This window comes from Siphateles boraxobius, unplaced genomic scaffold (genome assembly GCF_051911475.1).
Source record: "Siphateles boraxobius isolate OS27281-9 unplaced genomic scaffold, OSU_SipBor_1 294, whole genome shotgun sequence".
Taxonomy (NCBI): Eukaryota; Metazoa; Chordata; class Actinopteri; order Cypriniformes; family Leuciscidae; genus Siphateles; species Siphateles boraxobius.
The window spans coordinates 17,962-40,931 of record NW_027508913.1 but is presented as its reverse complement, the minus strand read 5'-3'; the positions used below and the strand labels follow the sequence as shown (position 1 = coordinate 40,931).

General features: G+C 39.6%; 1 protein-coding gene across 6 annotated transcripts in view; it reads right to left on the bottom strand.

Annotated features, from left to right (window-relative positions):
• LOC143754088 (CMP-N-acetylneuraminate-beta-galactosamide-alpha-2,3-sialyltransferase 4-like) overlaps nucleotides 1-22,970 on the bottom strand; it is a 54,370-nt gene that overhangs the window by 13,700 nt on the left and 17,700 nt on the right. For 2 of the 6 annotated variants that reach the window (XM_077246999.1, XM_077246998.1), the window contains exons 2-7: nucleotides 12,534-12,605; nucleotides 11,358-11,430; nucleotides 11,088-11,177; nucleotides 5,195-5,292; nucleotides 4,856-4,919; nucleotides 2,141-2,239 (exon numbers count right to left, since the gene is read on the bottom strand). In XM_077246999.1, the coding sequence (XP_077103114.1) occupies nucleotides 2,141-2,239; nucleotides 4,856-4,919; nucleotides 5,195-5,292; nucleotides 11,088-11,177; nucleotides 11,358-11,430; nucleotides 12,534-12,555 (446 nt within the window). In that variant the 5' untranslated portion in view covers nucleotides 12,556-12,605. Of the gene's footprint in view, nucleotides 1-2,140; nucleotides 2,240-4,855; nucleotides 4,920-5,194; nucleotides 5,293-11,087; nucleotides 11,178-11,357; nucleotides 11,431-12,022; nucleotides 12,162-12,533; nucleotides 12,606-22,970 lie in introns of those variants that run through there. The other 4 variants (XM_077247001.1, XM_077247000.1, XM_077247003.1 and 1 more) reach the window with 3 other exon arrangements.

Genomic DNA, 22,970 nt, shown 5'->3' with positions numbered 1-22,970 from the left:
AAAAAGCTCCCTGATTTGGCAGTAAGTTAAAAAGAGAGAAGAAATATAAAAATTGCCTAACACATCTATTTTTTTCCAGACAAAATCTGTTCGTACATCAGCTCATAATTACGACTTCTGAGCTTGTAAGTAGGACTTGAACGCTGCAATTCATCTCAGCATAAACTGTGTGTGTGTGTGTGTGTGTGTGGGGGTGTCTGTGTGTGTGTGTGTGTTTGTGTGTGTGTGAGTGTGAGTGTGAGTGTGTGTGTGAGTGTGAGTGTGTGTGTGTGTGTGTGTGTGTGTGTGTGTGTGTGTGTGTGTGTGTGTGTGTGTGTGTGTGTGTGTGTGTGTGTGTGTGTGTTTGTTTCACTCTATGGATTTGGTGCAGACCAGGTGAATTGAATTGTGTTTAGATTACAATAGCTGACATTCTTCAATAGCAAGACATTCTTGAGGCAAAGCCAAGCATGTGATGTAAACAGCAACAATGATAAAGAAAGGAAAACAAATAAATGCAACACAATGGGGGATTAACTGGGAAAACACCCACCATTGAGAAGGGAGGGTGACCTTTTGATTAAATATTCATTAAAATTTCCTAAACTGGAAAGAGCCACACCTTGTGAAAACTTGAACAAAAAAAGTTCTTATTATGGAAATAATGTGTGAACTAAATGTAATGTTTACTGACACTCAAATGCATGTTATTTATAATTAAGTGAAAATGTAGTTCAAATTTATATTGAATGCAATTAGTTTAACTTAGTTTAAGTAGGACTTCAGTACATCTTTATATGTAATTTCATTGTCTTTCAAATATAGTTAAAGTGTTCTGCTGAATTTAGTGACAAGCATTTAAAATAAACTAAAATATATTTTAATGTCAATTCATTGAAACTTGTATGTCATGTATTTAAAGACATTTACAATTACACATCTGTAATGATGAAGTTGCAATTAAGTAAATTTCAAATATATTAACTTTAAATGTAATATCAAATAACCAAATACAGTTAAAATTATAATCAAGTGCTTTACATGTGCTTTAGTATGTTAGTCAACACAACAAAATGAGTGTATTTCTTTAAAGCATGACAAAAGATTATTTTAAAATGCAATTTAAAGTAAAAGTTTATTGTGCCATTATTGCAAAGTACACTTTATAAAAGTGTACTTAAGTGTTTTAAGAAACATAGTAATGAAAGTGTATTCTCTTTTATTTCATTAATATTATATGATTGTATTAATTAATAATAAAAAGTGCAAATTCAAATACAATTAAGCACACTTGTTTTTCAGAAGGGATAATTTAGGAACAAAAACCCATTAGCATATTAAGGGAGGCAATTGTTATGTGATAAAAAATAAATAAATAAAAATGCAGCATAAGAGACTTCTTTCAAAACATCATCAGCTAAAAACCAAAGTGTTACACTCCCTACTCTCCACTGCTTCATGAACGTTACAGACACTACAAATACATCCTTATCAACTAATTTTTCATGGGAGTGAATCCATAGGAAAACCGCCCTCTTTCTCACAAATGAGATTAGAGGGGAGCTGGTGTTCTGCTCACTAATGGAGACTTCGAAGCATTAGGATATGTAACTCAACACCAAATGTCACCCGGCTGGACTCTCCTCCCCCGCCGTGATTAGCTTCTGAGAACACAGCGAGGAGGGAGAGACCATGGAAAAATACACTCAGCCAAATTCTGCCATTTGTTTGAGGCTTACAAGAAATAAAATGGCATTAGTTCATTCCAAGGGCTATAAATCGGCTTGAGAAGCAAAGGTTGAGAAACAGTAGCCAAGCAGCGCTCTAATTGCAGGAGGTATTGAGCCTATTATTTGCCACTCAACAGACTTACAATAAAACAAGAATGCAAAATACAAGCCAGACTAATGGAAAGGCTATCGCTCTGTAGAACGAAAGAAAAATATATTCAACGGATAGATGGAGATGGAAAACGAGATGGAGAGGGAAATTAACTAAAAAGCTCACTAAGCTCAAACTAAAACTTTCTGAGAAATGAAAAAAGAGAATATAAACATAACTTTTTTTAAGAATGAGGACTAGTAAACGGTAAATGAAAGCAGTGTAACAGAAACGTTGAAAGAGGTCACAAAGAGGTGGAGGTGTTTTTTTTTTTTTTTACCTGATCACCACGTCGTATTTGTTAATGATCTCCCCCAGTGAAGTGTTTTTTATGGAAAAGCCGTTTCCAATGACTGCACATGTCCTGCAATCTAAACTGCTGACACAAAAAAGGCACTTTCCATGAATACGGTAAACAATAAGGCCTCAAAAATACTTTTTCAACAAATAATCAGTGAAATGAGGTGTGTATATATATATATACAGGGCTTGACATTAACTATATTGCTCACCAGACACTGTGTCTTGTGGTTTTCCAAAGTTACAAGCCACACAGCATTTGCACTAGCCACAATTTTTACATTGATGACATGGGAAAAAACTGCCATAGAGATATTTTTAATCTGATAATTTGGAAGCAGGTGTATTAGGCTGCTGTCACTTTAAGACCTGACGCACGTATCCATTAAACTGGTACACATGCGTTTTCTTTCTCAACTGTTTGCGTTCACTTAAAACATAGCTGACTTGTTCGATTCGACCGTGAGTGGACTGCGAAGTGGACTTCACAGGGTATTCCGCCATCTTAAGTGAAACTTCAATCCGAAGGGAGCAAACATGTTCAGTTCAAAGGGCACTGCAAGCGGCGTAGGGAATAAGGGAACATCGATACATCACTTCACAGGAACTGTCATTATGCATCGCGTCACCAGTCTGAACTAACTATAGAGCAGAGCCGTTGGAAGAGTTTTTAAACGGCTCTGCAAATGCATTTGAGTATTCATAAAAAAATTGTTGTTTTTATACAAACTAGAATATTAATGAACTGTTACATGGATGCATGTTACAATGGTTAATGGATGAATGTTACATTTGCATATTCTATTGTATGAATAGTTATGTAAACAAAGTAAAAGTGTTGAAAAGCAGCTGAGGCGCACTCCCTTTTTTTTATTTTACTTTATTTACCTCAGGAATGTTTACTATGCAGCTGTGCACGGGAAAGAAAGTGCACGAGATGAGACTGCTACAACTATTAAGACCATTGATTACGAACTCATTTACACATCAAAATGTGTTTTCATATTGAATGACAGTTACAGTACAGCTTAAAATCTGTTAATAGTCAATTAATAGCTGCAATAGTAAATTAAATATACAAGTAGTCTATTTAATAAACATGTTTTAATTATATTTATTAGATACAAAATGTTTTTGTATATATATATAAATATATATATTATATGATTTGAAATCTGAAAGTAAAATTACAACATTTATGTACTATCGTAATCTGCGCAACCCGTCGTTACCTTTCTTCCAAATGAGCAATTATTGTCAGTGAAGTCCACTTTAACACAGATCCTGTGCTGAGGGAGTAGGGAGCAGTGAACACTGCGTAGGGACCCTGTCAATCAGAACGCACCTACTGTTCTCTACTCGCCAAGACCAGCATTTTGACATTATTTTGTGTGCATTTGACTGTTTAAGTGCAATAAGCCGTGAAAACGAACTCAAGTTAATACTTAGAGGCGGATTTATGTGTGCGCACTTTTGGTGTGATCACAAAATCTGCGGGATAAAATACAAATATCTAACAGGATTGTACATATAATATATTGGATGTTTAGTCTAAAATTGGCTGCCGCTAATGCCGAGTTCACACTGCACGATGTTCAAAAGTAGTCGGGTCACTGTTCTTTTCACACTGCACGACTATCTGGGGTAACATTCAGTTGCTGGTGTGTGTACACTCCACGATGGATCGGCGACAGGAGGTTTCACACTGCATGACTTTACAAAAGAAAGAATCGCCGACAATTTCTGTCTGGTTCTCAAACTACGTTTCACAACCAAACACACGCGAGAAGTGATAAGAAAATTACGCAAGATCACGCGTGTGTGAGACCGCGCAAGAGTTCTCGCGCAAGACTGAAATTGTTATTAAAAATTATAGCCTGCAAGAAGCTTGCGATCCAAATTGACTGTGCGCTGATTTGCAGCGAAAAGGAGAACAAGAAAAACAGATTATGCAGGAAGATATATGTTTGGGGAGAAAAAACGGCAGCAAGAATTGTGTGTTCGGTAAAGAGAGTTAGGGCTAAATAAATAATTTTGCAATGTGCTGCTGTTGCTGCTGGTCAAGCAAATGTTTGTGCTTTGTTTCTGTTTGATATGATTGTAAATATATCTATTAAAATACTGATATTGTGGTCTATAACTCCTCCCCGAACATCCCGTGGTCCTGTATCTTGCTCTCTCATTGGCTGTAGGTCATTGTCGATGTAGTTTTCAGTCAGAACACATTCGTACAGCAGGATTTTGAATTGCCGACAAGTCCAGATATTAAGCATGTCAAATATCTCACGAGCTTCAGCAACTCGTCTGCAATTCTCTCAGATCGTGTCTTTGATAATTCACACTGCGTGATTGTCACTCATGTGAACTGATTTGCCTATGATTTCTGGCATTTGTTGGTGATCTCCCAAAACCTGTCGGCGAGTGAAAATCAGACCTAAAACAGTTCAGTGTGAACTGAAGGGTTTTACTTCTCCATTTACTAAACCGTCAAAGAGTCACTACGTCTTTTTAGTGGTTATCATATGGTGACCAAGTTAATTTTGAAACATGAGCAAGAACGCTATGGTAATTTATTTGTAATACGTGCTGTGATTCATGCCACACCACAGCACAGTCATAAGGAACTGAAGCAAATGAGTGAATCTGAGGAATGGTTTATGTAAATACTTGTGAAAGCTGCTCAGCCGTACTTTACCTCTCAATGTTTGCTGGCATTGTGTAGCTGGAAATCACTGCCAAGACCTTCAGAAGCAGGAGCTCTGCAGTTAGAAAGAAGATAGTCTTTGAACAAAGTGCACCATTATGAATGCATCAACATGAATGTATCGCATGCATTAAAAGCATGCTGACCGCAGAAAAACAAACAAACTTTTTTATATTAGGTTGACTGAAAGGTTTCAAGGGTATGTAAGGTTTCAGCATCCAGATTTAAGTGATCATGTAACATAAGCATTTGCTTAATGACGTTGCACTAGATTTAACCATTGTATTAAAGGACAGATTATAAGAGAGGACCAACAGAAGCTGTACATACCGCTGCCTTTAACACCATAGGGCAGGGCTTCAGCTGACAGATGTTCCCTCCAGAAGAAATCCTCAAGCTTCAGAAAGAGCTCAGTCTTTCGGCTCATGCTGTTTCGGTAAAACAAAAACAGACTCAAAAATAAAACTACGTATAATGCTTTGTTTCTCAGTTTTGGCATAATTTCAAGCCTGACCAACAATTTCCTCCCTACCTAATTAAGTTTTAAGGAAGTGATGGAAGGGGGAGGAAAAACAGTATTGGGCTGAAAGGTACGATAGAGTTGTGTATCATCAGAGTAACGATGGAAATTAAGACCATGACGCTGGATGATCTGACCAAGTGGAAGCATATAGATTAGAAATAGAAGAGAACCAAGAATGGACCTTGATCCCTTATACCACGGGAAACAGTGACAGAGCCAGATTTGTGTTTATTAATGCTTTTATTAATGATTTCCTATGACTTTTAATAATGTTTTTTTTCAATTTATGAGTAAAACAAGGTCGGTAGTAAACATTACTTGACAATACTTGGACGTTTTGCTCTACTACAGCTTAAATTGCACACACCTATGTGAAAAAAAGAGAGAGTTTTTAAGCTTTTATGTGTATTTTTAAAAACTAGTAATAACTAGTATTTTAAACTAAAAATAAACTATAAACTAGTAACTAGATAAGAACGTTTGGGGTGTGAGGGAGTGCAGTTTACATATAACAAAACGTCCAAGTATGGTCAAGATATGTTTATCACACACCTTATTTTAATCATAAATTGAAAAAAAAAAATTTTAAAACTCATAAGAAAAACTCAGGGGAAGCACTGGTGAATTAGTTTTCTCTGCAGCTCACATATTATTTAACTTTTAACAATGTATCCTATGTTTTTTACAATTAATTTAGGATGCATAAAATGCAACGTATGAAACTAGCCTTTGAGTTAGAGTTGGCATTTACATGACAATTATTTGCAGAACAAACCGCTGTCAAACAAAAAATGAAATGTAGGTGAAGTTACATTGTGAAAAGACTGTTTGTCCATTTACAAACAACACAGATCCTTATTACACAGGACACTAGTTTGGCTACACTGCTGTGTTGTCCATGTGTAAAGCTCAAAAGCTTGAGATTGACATGTTGGTTTAAACCAAGCTAGTCTGTAATAACAGTGCAGTGGAGCCCAGCCCAATCATTACACATTGATGTGTTGGTTTTACAATTCTGCCAGTCGTCTACACCCTCCCACTGCCCATGAGTGTCCTTTTTCCATTAAGTGCCCTGTTATTCTCTGGCTGCACCACTGAGTAAAACTGCAAGAGAAATCCCGATGATTTTTAAGAGCTGCTGTTAGGCAAAAGCATCCCTTTTCACCCGGAAATCAATATTCTGTGTGTGTAAACAAAAGAGCTATAATAATATGTTTTATTTATATAGCGCCTTTCAAGAAGGACACTTCACATAAAGTTGACAAATAACTTAAATAATGCAGATGTACAATCAGGGAACAACAAAGTGAATAGGCAGTCATATAACAAGCATGACAATAGCCAACATAAGTAAGGATCTGATCATGAAAGTAAAAAATGTTTTAACCAAACATGCTGTAAATAAGTTAGTTTTGAGTTCAGTCTTAAAGGTCTGGAGTGAGGAGCAACGCGGATGTTTTGGGGCAGCTGAAGTGCTGAATGCCCTACCATCAACAGTAGATAGTTTAAACTTGAGTAATACAAGCAAATTCTCAGAACTCAATCTAAATAGTACAGGCATGAACATAAGGGTGTATTAGCATTAATAAACACAAATCTTGCTCTGTCACTGTTTTCTGTGGTATACCTCAAGGATCCGTTCTTGGTTCACTTCTATTTCCAATGCTTCCTCTTGGTCAGATCATCCAGCGTCATGGTCTTAATTTCCATCGTTTGATGATACACAAATCCGATGATACACAACCTTTCAGCCCAATACTGTTTTTTTTTTAAGCGATTAAGGGCTTAAGTGGGTAGGCCACCAAACTTAGAGTTACAATAGTCCAGAGCAAGGTTATAAAACCATGGACAACAGTTTCGGCATCTTTGAGATTTGACAAAGGTAGTATAAAGACAATGTGGGAAAAAACAGGATTTAACAAGACGTCTGATATGGGTTTCAAAGCATAATTTCGAATCAAATAGTACCCCAATAATCTTTATAGTGGGTGATGGATGAACTATAACTCTGTCAATGTGAATGGAGAAGTGATGTTGGGACAAGACAAGGGATTCAGGACCTACTAACAGGATTTCTGTATTGTCAGTATTCAGTTTTAAGAAGTTTTGACCCAACTTTTTGTAGAAAGGAAGTGATGAAAGAGGGAGGAAAACAGTATTGGGCTGAAAGGTGTAAGGCGGGTGCCAGAACGTCTGGCTACCCCTCGAGAGAACAAAAGGCTCTCCTGATAATTAACATTTGAACCCTCCGTTGCATAATTATGTAACAGCAACATCTGAGGGCCCGTCCACACGAAGACGCGTTTCGCTGTATACGTATACATTTTTTATCGTATTGGCGTTTCGTCCACACGGATCCGGCGTTTTGGGAGAGTGAAACCGCTACTTTTTTAAACAGTTTTTTGATGATGTCATCACATCACGTGTCGGCTGCGTCACACGTAACAGCAACAACAATAATGGCGGACTACATGATTGTGCTCGTGCTGCAGAAGCTACTAAGCCTACTAGCTTTATTACAGCAAAATCTATTGCTTCTATGCAACTGTGGTGAGCAACAAGCGATAATGGACAACACCATACGCCACATGCTCTTAGATCCACCGCGAAAGACAACCAGGAGAGCAACCAGGAGAAAATTTTGGATAAGACCAGGTAGAACAGGCAGTTGGTGGGACAACTTTGTCAATGGCGTTGTTGTGGAAGATGAATGGAGGGAGAATTTCCGCATGTCCAAAGCATCTCTCGTCGCCCTGAGCGAGGAACTCAGTCCGTATATTGAAGGGCATTCTTGGTTCGTATACAGCGCGCAAGGTTATGCGCATACTCAAAGTCTTCTTCTCCGTGTATAGTGTATCTCTGTGGCACAGTTACAGCACCCCATACTGGTCTGGCATATATACTACACCATTTTTAGTCGGTTTCAGTGGTTTCGTGTGGACGCAGATATTTCTTGAGACGACGCCGTGTTTACGGAGTTTTTTTTTAGAACGAGGAAAAAAAAAATCGGATAGGGAACGCACCAGCTTCGTGTGGACGTGGCCTGAGACGCAGCACACAGTGCAACTCACACCTCGCATCCCATTTTGACAAGTTACAAAAGTGACTATACATCTTTGGTATCATTTAAAGTGTCTCAGTGCGCCTGGTAAAATGGTCTCACTCTCCCAACCATAATGAAAAGCTAAAATAAGTTACAAAATATGAGAAAAGTGATATGTCCCTTAAAGGTGTTCCCTCCCTAAGATCCCCTCACTAGGGGACCAAAATCGAATTATAATGACAGACACCACCATTTGGTAAGCAAATTGAATTATCAGGGTTTATAAGGAAAATGGACTAAGAGGTTCTTGGAATCTGTAACTAGATTTCCCAAGCGATCGCTGTGTGTAGTATTTCATTGCCAGGTAAATATTTCTTCACTTCCCGAATTGTTGTTATGGTATTTCATTGACCGATGATTTTATTGTATGAATTGGATTTTGAATTATTGCTCTATTACCTGGTCAATAAATTGTAAACATTTGATTTTTTTTTTGACTGACTCTGAGATTGTTTTTCCAAGTAGATTATCGGATTCGTATATATTCCCGCAATTCTGCGTCAGATTAGTGACGACTAATATTTGACACCAATTTCAAGTGTACTTGGTTCTATGCAGAGACGAGTTTATTATGGTTTAGGGCAGCAAACGCGCTGCTTGACTAACCTAAATCTGGGTGCGTCTGTTTTACCTCTGTCTTAATTTAATGTTACTTTAGATAAGCGTACGTGAGAAATCAGGGGCTTGACCAATCCAAACTATTATAAGGGAAGTATAGTTGGTCGACTCATACCTATAATAGGGCCAAAACCTCTACTAAAGTAAAACGATTAAATTAAGTTCAAGTGTATGCAATTCCATGGGGGCTAATAAAATATCTTTTGATCGAGTAAGGATGAATCCGACCTCTTAAGATATTAGCCAATTACCTCTGTTTGATGAATAAAAAATGGCAAGATTGTGTTTTGAGACCTGCGGAAAACTCAAGGAGAATAAGAATAATCAAACATTCGCTCACTTTTAATGATACCCAGATATCATTAAAACCCTTTTCATTTATGGATTCGGATGAAATAACGAGTCAATACATATGAAAAAATGTACTTAATTTAATCTTGAATGTTGCGGAAAAGGAAAGGCTTGTAACACGCAGAGACCTTCACCCGCTGATCAGAAAACCCTCATTGGCCTGATCCAACCAGGCCTTACAAAGGTAAGATAGATTTGTGTATCGTCAGAGTAACGATCTGGACTATTGTAACTCTTAGTTTGGTGGCCTACCCACTTAAGCCCTTAATCGCTTAAAAACAGTATTGGGCTGAAAGGTTGTGTTTCATCAGATTTGTGTATCATCAGAGTAACGATGGAAATTAAGACCATGATGCTGGATGATCTGACCAAGAGGAAGCATTGGAAATAGAAGTGAACCAAGAACGGATCCTTGAGGTATACCACGGAAAACAGTGACAGAGCAAGATTTGTGTTTATTAATGCTAATAAATTGTTGCCTGTCCAAGAGATGTGAAGTTAGCCACTGAAAGAGAGTAGCAGTGATAGCTGTTAGACGAGATAGGAGTACTGTATGGCAAAAATTATAAAAAGCTACAAATACACCTGTAAAAAAACTCCATACACCAATCTATGACTCATGAAGTTGAAAATTGGTGTGCATCTTCTTTGGTGGACGTCCTGACATATCCGCTACTACTTCAAAAAACAAGGCCACTAGCAGCCAATCAAACTGGATTTAATTTAATTCAATGAAACATGGATTTAAACCACGAGATCTGACAGCAACATGAATCAGGGTTAATTGGAAAATCCTTAAATATACCTGACATTAACCATGTTGAGTATGCTGTTAAAGAAGACTACAATGTTTGCAGCAAAATCACTATTGTTCTGGTGAATGAATAAACAAACAACTAAATGCAAAAGTTTAAACTTTATTTGGAGAATGAAAAAGCTCTACATGCTCAGATCAGATAGGGAATGGCCAGCTGTGTAAACTAACAACCCTGATGATGCTACAATAGAGAAAACAAACTTTGTAATAATTCTTTTCAAATACTACTTAACCCTCATAAGCTTTTCCTAAGCCTCCTAAGTGAAAAAGGGTCACACCTTGGCTGTTGACAGACAACCTGGGAGAGTTGTGATTTACACTGTCCTTTTTGACAGTGTAACTTTTTATTACTTCTAAATAAATTAAATAACAAAAAATTTCCAAAAGTAGTAACAATACATTTATAAATTTCAGCTTCTCTACAGTAAAAATATACACTTCTATAAGTTGAAACAATATGATTTTATTGGGTATTTGGTCCAGATTACTGCCATCTGATAAAATGGTCAAACATTGTATATAATATATATATATTCTAGATTTATAAGCTGTTTTCCTCATATATATATATATATATATATATATATATATACTGTATATAAAAAGTGTTTTTTTGTTGTTTTTTAACGTATGATTTGCAAGTAACGCTTACAGTCATAGACTTTTTGACAAAGAAAGAAAGAAAGAAAGAAAGAAAGAAAGAAAGAAAGAAAGAAAGAAAGAAAGAAAGAAAGAAAGAAAGAAAGTTAGTTTTGTGCTTGGTAAACTAGTTTCAAGTTAGTTTCCACAACACAATTCACAGTTCACATACTTATATTTTAGACTCTCCCACTTCCTGTGCAAGCGATAGTTGAGACATCCTGAGACAGTACTGTCAGGGGACTTTCCGCTGCCTCCATAGCTTAAATATAAGAGAGAAAGATAGTTTCAGTAGTTAAAGTTAGCATACGTACACCTTAAAAGCTTCTGCACGTTTCAGCCTGAGAAAATAAAAAATCTAAAAATAAAAAAGCCTTCTGTACCATAATAACAACCAAAGAAAACAATGCATTTGATATGTAGAGCAGGTGACAGTACTAACCTCTCAAAGTAGAATTGGGAGCAATAGTAACAGATGAAGAACAGCACAACCGGGAGAAGTCTAAAAAACCATGCTAGAATAGAACGAGAGAGAGAGATAAAGCCAATGAATTAAAATACATATATTGTAAGATTTGTTTAGTTATAAACTGCCAAACCCGGCATTTAATAGCATTTCCATGGTACAGTAGTGGCCAAAAGTGATGTCCAGTGGGGATATTTGTTTTTAACAACCCTACAATTAAATGATCAAAATATGAGGAATATATATATATATATATTTTTTTTTTTATATATTTTTTTATATTTTAAATATGAGGGAAGAACAAAACACTAATCTTGGGTAAGGTATTATTTGACAATAAAGGCAAACTGCAGCTACAGGTTTTATTTTACTATGCAAAAAAATAAAATACATAGAAAAACAATAAGCTCACAGGAAAAAGCATGCATTTACTACAACATAATCCGATATTAATATTCCATTGGTTCTCTCGTGTTTTTGTGTTATGTGTTCATAATTTCTTTGTATGGCCGTCTGGCCAAAAATAATGTCAGCACAATTTGGCATGTTTCATTGCATTAACATAAACACCATTTGAACATAGTATTATTTATTAATTATTATATATTTTATTATACAAATTAATTTAGTCAGATAAAGACCTTAACCAAGTTCAGTGTTTTGATGGTTCAGCTGGTGTGTGGTGAGCGTTCTGGCGCAATATGGCTGTCGTCGCATCATCCAGGTGATGCTGCACATCGGTGGTGGTTGAGGGGATTCCCCCTTCCATGTAAAGTGCTTTGAGTACCCAGAAAAGCGCTCTAGAAATGTAACGAATTATTATTGATTTTCCCTCATATTTAAAATGTTTTGAGTGTTTATTTGAAAATGTAGGGCCATAAAAACAGACTAGACTCACACTATGTTTTCTTGTGACTACTTTTGCGTATTATATTGAGGCACATTAAAATGTGCTCCTAATTTTTTGCTTGTGGTCCATTTTTAAGCTATCTGTAGCTCTTTTGGCATAAAAAATTATAAAAGTTATTTTTTTCCATATAATCCATCAATTAATATGAGATTACATAGAAAGTATGTATAAAACGTTCTAGATTAAGTGTCATCTTCCCTGCCAGACACCTGCACTAATTATGTGTGTTCACATGTACTTACTTTTGGCTGATTTTAAGGTCATCGTCACATATGCCTTAGCCCTCTGATTTCTGAATGGTCCATACTGTTCTCCTGATGAAACAACACAAACGCACGGTGTAGACACAATACTGTATCAATCTCTTTCCTGCCACCACAGAGAAAAAGGCAAAAAGCCAAAGAAGACAAACTGGTGTCCTATCAAGCATGTCTTCTGTCTGTTGTGAACATTTTACTTTACTCACTCTTTCTATAACTGATGCTTCCACCCTAAAAAGTGTGTTTGTTTATCTGTGTTGGAGGTGAACTGAAGGGAGCTTGAAGAAATCATCAATGTAACAGACACCTGTGTGACGGTGGTGTTAACCCTGTAGATCGAGCACAGGATTCTGGATTAAACCAGATTATAAAGCCATTCAACAGACTATAGGAGAGAGATGAGCACACACATGCAGATGCATGAAAACCTACACACCCAAATTTGGTTTCCTGTTTCCTTTTTTAAATATAAAGTTCACTGAATAAGGATATGAACAAAGATTTAAACCAGATAAATATTTGCAAGTAAAGCTGCACGATTCTGGCTAAAATGAGAATCACGTTTTTTTTTGTTTTTTTTTTGCTTGGAATAAAGATCATGATTCTCTCACGATTCTGAAAAGCTTTAGTATTTTAAAGATCTACAAACCCTGAACATTAGGTTACCAAACAAGATAGAAACAAAATAAGACATAATACTCTTTGCTTCAGTCAAATTTAAACAAATGCAGTAAACAAAAAGAATGTAATATTTAAATAAATAAAAATGACAATTAAACATTGACAACATTTAAAGGGATTATGCCAGGCTAGACCTATTAAAAATTCTTAGCAAGAAACAATAGCTATCAACATTTTTGGGTATGGTGTTGCGTTGAATAGTGTTGCTTTTATAGACGTTTGTTTCGTCTAGCCACTGGTACTTTGTGATTTAGCAGTTTTGTTTTTAACCATCTCATACTGTAGTTTTAGATAAGTTTTTAATTGAGATAAGTTTTGCAATAACTTTACTTTTCATTTATTACCTAAAACTCACTTGAAGTTTTGCGATAGTTACATTAAAAACTCCTCGTGCTTCCTGCCATACACCACCCGTGACAGACACAGAAAACAGTATATATATATATATATATATGTACATGTGTATATATATATATATATATATATTATTAAGTGTGTGCTGTCACTTTAAGACCGACTGCACGGGCCGAAAAAAAAGACAAACATCCATTTCTTTCTCAACTGTTCACTTATGACATAAACGAGAGAATACTTTTTGAGACGGCCATTTAGATGGGTATTCTGACAATTTTGTGTTTATGTGTCCGTTCAAAGGCAAAGAAACGCGAAAGCGGAATCAATTATGTATTCGAACGCTGTCTGACACGTGCGTTTCGAGTGTGTGTGGCTGGGGGCTGTGCGCATAGATAACGCACGAGTCCCGGTTTTCGCCTCTTCTTCTGCGATTAAAATTGTTTGAATGTGGCAAGGCAATACACGTTCAAATGAGACATTTTCACTGAAGGTTATATTTAGCAGTTAATCCACGAATCACATGCGTGCCGAACCGCAGAAACAAATCTAGTGTGATCCGTTCCACCCCTGGCGTGTTATCTCGTTGAATATCATTGGCAGAATCGTAGAAATGCAGGATTAAGATTGCATGGTTGAATCGAGATTGCGATCTTTTAACGGATAATCGTACAGCTCTATTTGCAAGTGATTGACTTTTTTTAGTTTAATATTGTCACCAACAGTTGCATGGAACACACAATGAAAATGAAGATCAGGTATAACTTCTTTAAAAATCCACTCAGCAGGCAATACAAAACAAGATGAGCAAACAAAACCAACCGCTATGCGGAAACGTGACTGGAAAATGAGTGATACAAACACAACAACTTAAATAGCAAGGCAAATGTGGGTAATTAATCACACACAGCTGAACTGAAAACTAACAGGAAACTGGTAAAAACAAAACTAAGTATGAGTGTCTGTGACATAACGCCCCTTCTCAGAAGATGCGACCTCGCACCGAAACCAAAACAGACCAACAGGAGATGAGGGAGGGAGGTGGCTTTGGAGGACGAGCAGTAGGCGAAGGAGTAGTGAAGAGGAGCAGGTGGAGGGCTGGAAATAACAGGCAAATAGAGTGGCAGAGAACCCACAAAGGAGCAGATGGTGGGAGCATCCAAGGTGGTCATGGGAGGAGTGGCCATATTTTGCAGACTCAGTTAGGACGACAGCCCATGGCAGAGTCGATGGAGGGAGGAGCCAAGGGACATCCGTGAGACGGCCGATGGAGACGGAGCCGATGTTAAGGGATCCCAGGGCGCAGACTGAGAGCTGATTAGGGGTGGGGGAAAAAATCGATTCTTAGATGCATCGCGATGCAGACGTGGACGATTCTGAATCGATTCACAAATGTCAAAAATCGATTAAAAAAAAAACAATTTTTTTTGATATATGGCTTATTTATAATGACGTAATATTGACGGAACGCAAAAGACGGAACTCTGAAGCGCGGAAGTGCAGTGCCCAGACCGTCTGTCTGTGGCGTGTGCACTTAACAGAGACGTGATGGCTGAGCGCGAAATCCAAACACCCTACTCGTTAAAAGCTGACGTGTGGAAATATTCTGGCTTCTATGAAGTTGAAGGGGGAAAGGAGCTGGAAAAGAGCCACACTAGTTGTAAGCTTTGTAGAATAAAACTAAAATATTTCGGCAACACGACAAATATGAGAAGCCATATGACACGTTTCCACCCAGAGGAGGAAAAACACTCGGCTGTACCAAAGCCGTTTCTCTCTATGGCTCTGGGCTGTACCGGTGTTCAGACGATTTCTGCTGCCTTATTTTGATATTTTAAATGAACTAGCAATTATCACATTTGATATAACAAGTAAAAATGACATTATTATATGAAATAAAATTATAATAAAATTTGAAGTTAAGAGTACAGTATAATGTACTGTTTTTATTTTTAAAACGGTGTGAAAAGTAAAAATTATCATCAAATATTCATCCTTGACCTGTCAAAGTTTCCTACAAGTCTCCACAGCAAGGATGGATAGATTTATGGGCGTGGTAAGCAGAAGAAAAATGAGTCTGCACATGCACCAGTAAGTAGCACATCTCGATGGGTAGCATGAATCGTCAGAACACCTGTTGTTGTTATATTATTAATTTACTACAAGTATGCTGCTAGTTCAGGCACACATTTATTTTCCTGTTTGTTCATTGCAATGTTAATAAAATATATTGTACTTTAATTCTTTATGGGTCATTACTTTGTACTTTTAAAGCAAAGTATTTATATTCACACACAAACACACACACAAAAAGATTCTGTTAATCGATAATCGCTTTAGCATCAAATCGCAGCCCTCTGAATCGTAATCGAATCGAATCGTGAGGTGCCTAGAGATTCCCACCCCAAGAGCTGATGGGCCTGAATAACACCATTGGCTTCGGAGACCAAGGCGAGGGTGCGGCAACGAGCGCTCGAGGTGTAACCAGAGCATCCGAGGACTGAGTCGGAGCCGGTGCGACAGAGGTCGCTGGAGCCAAATGGGAAGAGAGTCAGAGTGCTGCTTGTAAGTCCGCAGCGCAGGCATGGTGGCGGCTGACCAAGGTGGAGCCGGAGGGACGAGGGAGCCAGGTGGAGCCGGAGGGACGAGGATCTCTGCTGGAGCCGGGGGGACGAGGGAGCCTGGTGGAGCCGGAGGGACAAGGATCTCAGGTGGAGCCGGGGGGGCGAGGGAGCCGGGTGGAGCCGGAGGGACAAGGATCTCAGGTGGAGCCGGGGGGACGAGGGAGCCTGGTGAACCTGCATGGCCGAGGATCTCAGGTGGAGCCGGGGGGACGAGGGAGCCTGGTGGAGCCGGAGGGACAAGGATCTCAGGTGGAGCCGGGGGGGCGAGGGAGCCTGGTGGAGCCGGGGGGGCGAGGGAGCCTGGTGGAGCCGGAGGGACAAGGATCTCAGGTGGAGCCGGGGGGACGAGGGAGCCTGGTGAACCTGCATGGCCGAGGATCTCAGGTGGAGCCGGGGGGACGAGGGAGCCAGGTGGAGCCGGAGGGATGAGGATCTCAGGTGGAGCCGGGGGGGCGAGGGAGCCGGGTGGAGCCGGAGGGACAAGGATCTCAGGTGGAGCCAGGGGGACGAGGGAGCCTGGTGAACCTGCATGGCCGAGGATCTCAGGTGGAGCCGGGGGGACGAGGGAGCCTGGTGGAGCCGGAGGGACAAGGATCTCAGGTGGAGCCGGGGGGGCGAGGGAGCCTGGTGGAGCCGGAGGGACAAGGATCTCAGGTGGAGCCGGGGGGACGAGGGAGCCTGGTGAACCTGCATGGCCGAGGATCTCAGGTGGAGCCGGGGGGACGAGGGAGCCAGGTGGAGCCGGAGGGACGAGGATCTCAGGTGGAGCCGGGGGGACGAGGGAGCCTGGTGGAGCCGGAGGGACAAGGATCTCAGGTGGAGCCGGGGGGGGCGAGGGAGCCGGGTGGAGCCGGAGGGACAAGGATCTCAGGTGGAGCCGGGGGGACGAGGGAGCCTGGTGAACCTGCATGGCCGAGGATCTCAGGTGGAGCCGGGGGGACGAGGGAGCCAGGTGGAGCCGGAGGGACGAGGATCTCAGGTGGAGCCGGGGGGACGAGGGAGCCTGGTGGAGCCGGAGGGACAAGGATCTCAGGTGGAGCCGGGGGGGGCGAGGGAGCCGGGTGGAGCCGGAGGGACAAGGATCTCAGGTGAAGCCGGGGGACGTGGGAGCCTGGTGAACCTGCATGGCCGAGGATCTCAGGTGGAGCCGGGGGGACGAGGGAGCCTGGTGGAGCCGGAGGGACAAGGATCTCAGGTGGAGCCGGGGGGGCGAGGGAGCCTGGTGGAGCCGGAGGGACAAGGATCTGAGGTGGAGCCGGGGGGGCGAGGGAGCCTGGTGAAGCTGCAAGGCCGAGGATCTCAGGAGGAGCCGGGGGGACGAGGGAGCCTGGTGGAGCTGGAGGGACAAGGATCTCAGGTGGAGCCGGGGGTACAAGGGAGCCTGGAGGGAGGAGCCAAGGCAGCGCCGACAGGTAGATGGGCCGAAGCGGATTGAAGGGATCGGCCGCCAGAGGTGGAGACGAGGAATCCTCAAGCTTAGGCGAAGTTGGTGGGGGTACGGCCTTAGGCTTGACACATAGGAAGTCAGAGGACTTCGGGAAACCGACAAAGGCAGGGCTGAGGGACTGGCTGAGATCTGTAGTAGAGGTGGGAGAGGGAGGCTGGGTGGGATCACCTTGCCAGAGGTCCTGGACATCATGTTCAGATCCATGGCATCATGGATTCAATCAAATACCAGCGGATAAAAAATCTAAGCCTGACTGCCTCTGCTTATAATGTAATGTTATAAATCTTATAATGGCCCATGTTTGGATCATCCAACAGGACAGTGATACAAAAACAAACATCAAAACCAAAACAAAAATGAGTCACTGAGCACAAAACCAAGCACTTGCAATGGCCATTCCAGTCCCTGACCTGAACCCTATAGAATGAATGGGCTGAACTGAAGAGAAGAAGAAGAACAGGATCTGGGAATCTGAAGGACCTGGAGAGATTTTATATGGAGGAATGATCTCTGATCTCTTGTCAGTTGTTCTCCAAACTCATCAAACATTATTGGAGAAGACTCAGAGCTGTTATCTTGGCAAAAGGAGGTTGCAAAAAGTATTTTATAAAAGGGGGCAAATAATTGTTCCCAATGTGTTTAGGAGAAAAAACATTTATTTCAATATGTGATCAAAATATAAAAAGGACAAACAATGCAAATTATTTTTTTACACCCATCTTTAATCATATTTACCAAGGGGGCAAATAATTCTGACCAGCACTGTATATCTATGGAGTCAGAGTTAAAGATAATCAGAAATAAAAATACAAAAAAAAACTGTGGTTACACAATTTGTAATCAATTTGCCAAAGAAAACACGGAAACACAAGCTGCTGTTGCATTTCCTTGAAAATAAATGAAAATATTTAATGAAAATAAAGCCACTTGACTTGACCACATAACCAATGATATTACATCTTTTTTGATTTGGTTTAATTATGATAAAAAATTATTATGATTTAATAAAATACATCCCACAAATTTTACAATAACTGTTATCACAGATAATAAAATATCACTTTCTGAAGAGTCTATTATATAAGAGTTAAAGTTTCCCATTAATGTCTGAGAGTAAATTATTAACCTGTAAACCGTCACCGATATTTTGAGCATAGATCTGACCTTGAAGGGATGTAAATAATTCACGTATGCTTTGAAATACATACCTAAGGTTGTTGGTAGTAATAATAATAATAATTGTGGCGAGCAGGACGGGGCACAGGGCCGTGAGAGAGCGGCACGGGGCCGGTGGCGTGATTACTGATGAGTGACTCCTGCGCGACGCACCGGTCTCGTATCTCTCACGGAGGAGCGGAAGCATAAAAGGAGGAGCGACGACAGTGGAGATTTATTGTTATTGAGGATCTCAGGTGTTAGATATTTTGTTATTAAAATTATTTGATTTTTCGCCAGTTCCCGCCTCCTTCTTCCCACAACATCAAACCTTGTTACAATAATAATAATAACAATAATAACAAGAGTGCTTAGAGCGTTCCATTGATACCTAATTTATGATGATAAAAATCTGTAGTACTCTCCATTACATTATATTATAGTATCGCATCTATGATAGGTTTATGGGTAATTCATAATAAAAATTAATTAAATTAAAAAAAAAAAAAAAAATTTAAATTTAAAAAAGACTACCATTAAAACAGTTATATGAATTTCTCTGAATCATGTCTGTTACCTCAATTCAGATTTACTTCATATTCAGGATCTCCAAACAGCAATACATTGAATGGACAGCCAGAACAAAATTACATTAAAATAACGTTATTTATACAAATAACATTCTGATGAAATGTGGGTGGGTCGCGGGTGGATATGATAAATAATTAGTAACTAGTAATTAGTTACTTAATAAATATTAAATACATTCTCTCAAATATGAGCATGTTCATAAAACATATTTTTTCCGCCAGGCAGACTAATTTGCACTCTCATTTACCCCTTTTCCACCAAAGCGTTTTGAGAGCCGGTTCGGAGCCGGTGCCTGCGCGCGAACCAGTTCTTTGTGTTTCGACAGCCAAAGAACCGGTTCTCGGCCAGGAAAACTGGTTCCAAAGCGGCACCAACTCTTTGCTGGACTAGAACCAGAGAACCGTTCTTTTACCACGTCATGCTTACGTCGGGGGCTGGGGGCGGGTTTAGATGTGTCCTAAACATCTTTTCTGACCGCAAAGCCAGGAGAAACATTTGCAGAAACACGATGTAGTCCGCCATTGTAATTGTTATGCTTGAAGTTGGCGCAAGCGTTTCTAGCTTTTTTTAAAAAAATTTTATTGAAAACATTATGTAAGCAAAGAAGAAAACAGTCACAAAATAGAACAAATAAACGGAGAGAAAAAAAGACAAGACAGTGTACATAACTAATCAGAAAAGATTACATATCAAAGGAAAAGATTAAAAGACTTACATATTTCAATTGTTTTTAAAGCCTTCTTGGTCCACGAGTTAGAGATAATCCCAAAGTAATGTTGTACTTGCAAGCGTTTCTAGCTGAGACGTAAAGCGACGTACACAGTGACGTAACGACGTCGTTCGCTGGGCGCTCTAGAAGTGGAAAAACAAACAGGTTCTGAGGAGGTTCGCAAGTTGAACCAACTCCGAACCAACTTTGAACCAGCACCAGTTCCGAACCCGTTCTTTTTTGGTGGAAAAGGGGTAATTAAGATACGCGAGCTGCGTGGGGTCCGCTTTTTAAAGCAGAAATGGAGGCAAAACAGGTCCGAGAGAGAATTAAAAAAGGAGAATTAAATTCAAAACCAAACAAACGGAAGGAAAGAAAGGTACCGTGTAGGAGCGTTTTAGCGAAGTGGTTAACGAGGATGAATCAAGTGCTGGTATGGCTGTGAAGCTCTCTATGTTTATGACAGCCACAAAACTGGTACCTCGAACACGGTTCATTGTGTGTGTGTGTGTGTGTGTGTTAAACCAAAAGACCAATCAAGCAGCATTCCTCAGTGTATTTTGATTAGTGATGCTCCGATTGATCGGCAGCCGATCATGATCAGTCGATATTGGCTAAAAATAGCTTGATCGGTGAACCCCAAAAGCGCCGATCAAAAAAGCCGATCACATGACGTAAATTACTCGCGCGACTTTTTTCCACCTGCATGCGCGGCGCACGAGCACACAATGGTCTAGTGGCAGAACTTTTGCCTAGCGTGTCAGAGGTCCTGGGTTCTAATCCGCACTCGTATAGGGTTTTTTCTTCTCATCAAAACCAATTATGTTTATCAGTTGTTGTATATCAGGCAGGGACACGTTTGTGTATATTTTGTTTTTTTAATTTCACCGTAACGAATAGAGAGTCTCCACAACGGATTGAAGCGCGCGTCCGAGTGAAGACTGTGCGCGAGCCACAAGAGAACACAGTATCCGCGCCACTGATCGCAGCGGCAACGAGCACTTTCATCACTTGATGAAATAAAAAAATAAAAAAACACATTTCAGCGCTAGATCGCCTCTTATTTAACAAATGACCAAAATGAATGCTCGGCTAGTTAGTAACTGGAGATGTTTTATTTAGTTGTATTGGTACATTTGTGCCGCGATATGTTTAAAAAAGTGGTAAGGACAATATTGACCTCAGCAAAAAAAGGTGGGGACACGTCCCACCCGTCCCACCCGCAAATTACGCCTATGCTATCACTTATCATTAGTCTTCCCATGCCTTTCAGTCTTAGGCCAACTACCTCTTTGTTTTAAATAGTTCATTATGCTTTTCTTATGCCTTATTTGAAGGACGGCTTATAGTAATCTAAAATATTTTATATTTTTTGTCATAGTTGGAAATACTCAGACGTTCATAGTAATAACAGAAAAAAAACTTGCCATAGTTTTGTCCTATTTTCCTTTGTGGCAGTAGCCAGTTTTGGTGTAACAAGTTTTACATTTTGCTGCTAATTATTGAATGTAGTCAGTGTATTAAGAGGCTACAATTTCCAAGTATGCCTAAGTGTAACTTGATCCCATCCCATTAAGCTGATCTAATGTGTGTTGGTCTGCCTTATTTGGGAAAGATGGCCTACAGTAGCCTTAAGTTATCTATTTTTTTTCATATAATCTATCAATTAATATGAGATTACATAGAAAGCATGTATAAAACGTTCTAGATTAAGTGTCATCTTCCCTGCCAGACACCTGCACTAATTATGTGTGTTCACATGTACTTACGAGTCCACTGTTGAAGGTGATCATCCATTTATCATAACGCTTAACACATAAGAATGTTTACAATTTGACCATCGGGTGCGGGTCGGGTCGGGTCTGGATATCTAAATCAGAGAAAAGTATTAGTGCGGGTGGGGGGATGATTTGTTTTTGGCTGCGGATTTGGGTGCCGTTGGAGCTCATCCGCGCATATCTAGTTTGCAGTTATCATCACTAACGCTATTAACATGGGTGTGTTCAGGATGCACCACCCTTAGTCTCACCACAATACATTATCTATAAAATTGTCTTTAAGGCCAGGACGTCAACTCTTATGCAATCAATAACACGCTAAAGTGCCACACAATAAAGCATATTGAAAATGTGCATTTTGGTCGACTGTCTCTCAAAACACAGTAATTCAATAAAACGTTTGTCATTTGCAGTGCTACTTATAGAGTTGCAGAAAGAGGGAAATGCTTCATCCTGGTTCTGATATGCATTTTTTCTTTGAACAAAAATATCAAGTTGTCACATGACCAGCAACTCTGGAGTTTGTTTCTAGTGCTTGAACACAACGTAAACATGAGCATTGTGCTTCTAACATACAATATTAAGTTGTCACCCTTATTGTTACCTCAAAAACATTTAGAGCTAAAATCCAGTTCTGAACAAAAGAAACGCATATATTTTCTACATGTTCCTAATTGGATTGTATGACCTTGGCAACTATACTGTGATAGTAAATCCCTTATGATAATATTTGATTATGTCCTCTGCTTTTCCATAATTCTCTAAAGTTTCTAATAGAGCCTCTCTCACTAGATGCTGTATTGTTTTATCAGTTCTAGACTGATAGCATGAATCTAAAATTGTGCAGATGAGAGTCTTTCTCTACGGTGATTTTCAGCGATTCATTCCCCATTCTCCCAGTTTATAAGCAGATTTAATGATCTGAACCACTGACTGGACTATATTATCACATACTGTGCTGAGAACATATTCTGTTATGTTAATCAAATCTAGTTAATTGCTGGAAATATAAAAAAGGTATGTGTGTAGCCTTTGACCTGAAACCTTTTTATACATTGATTTAGTTATATATTAATCAATAAT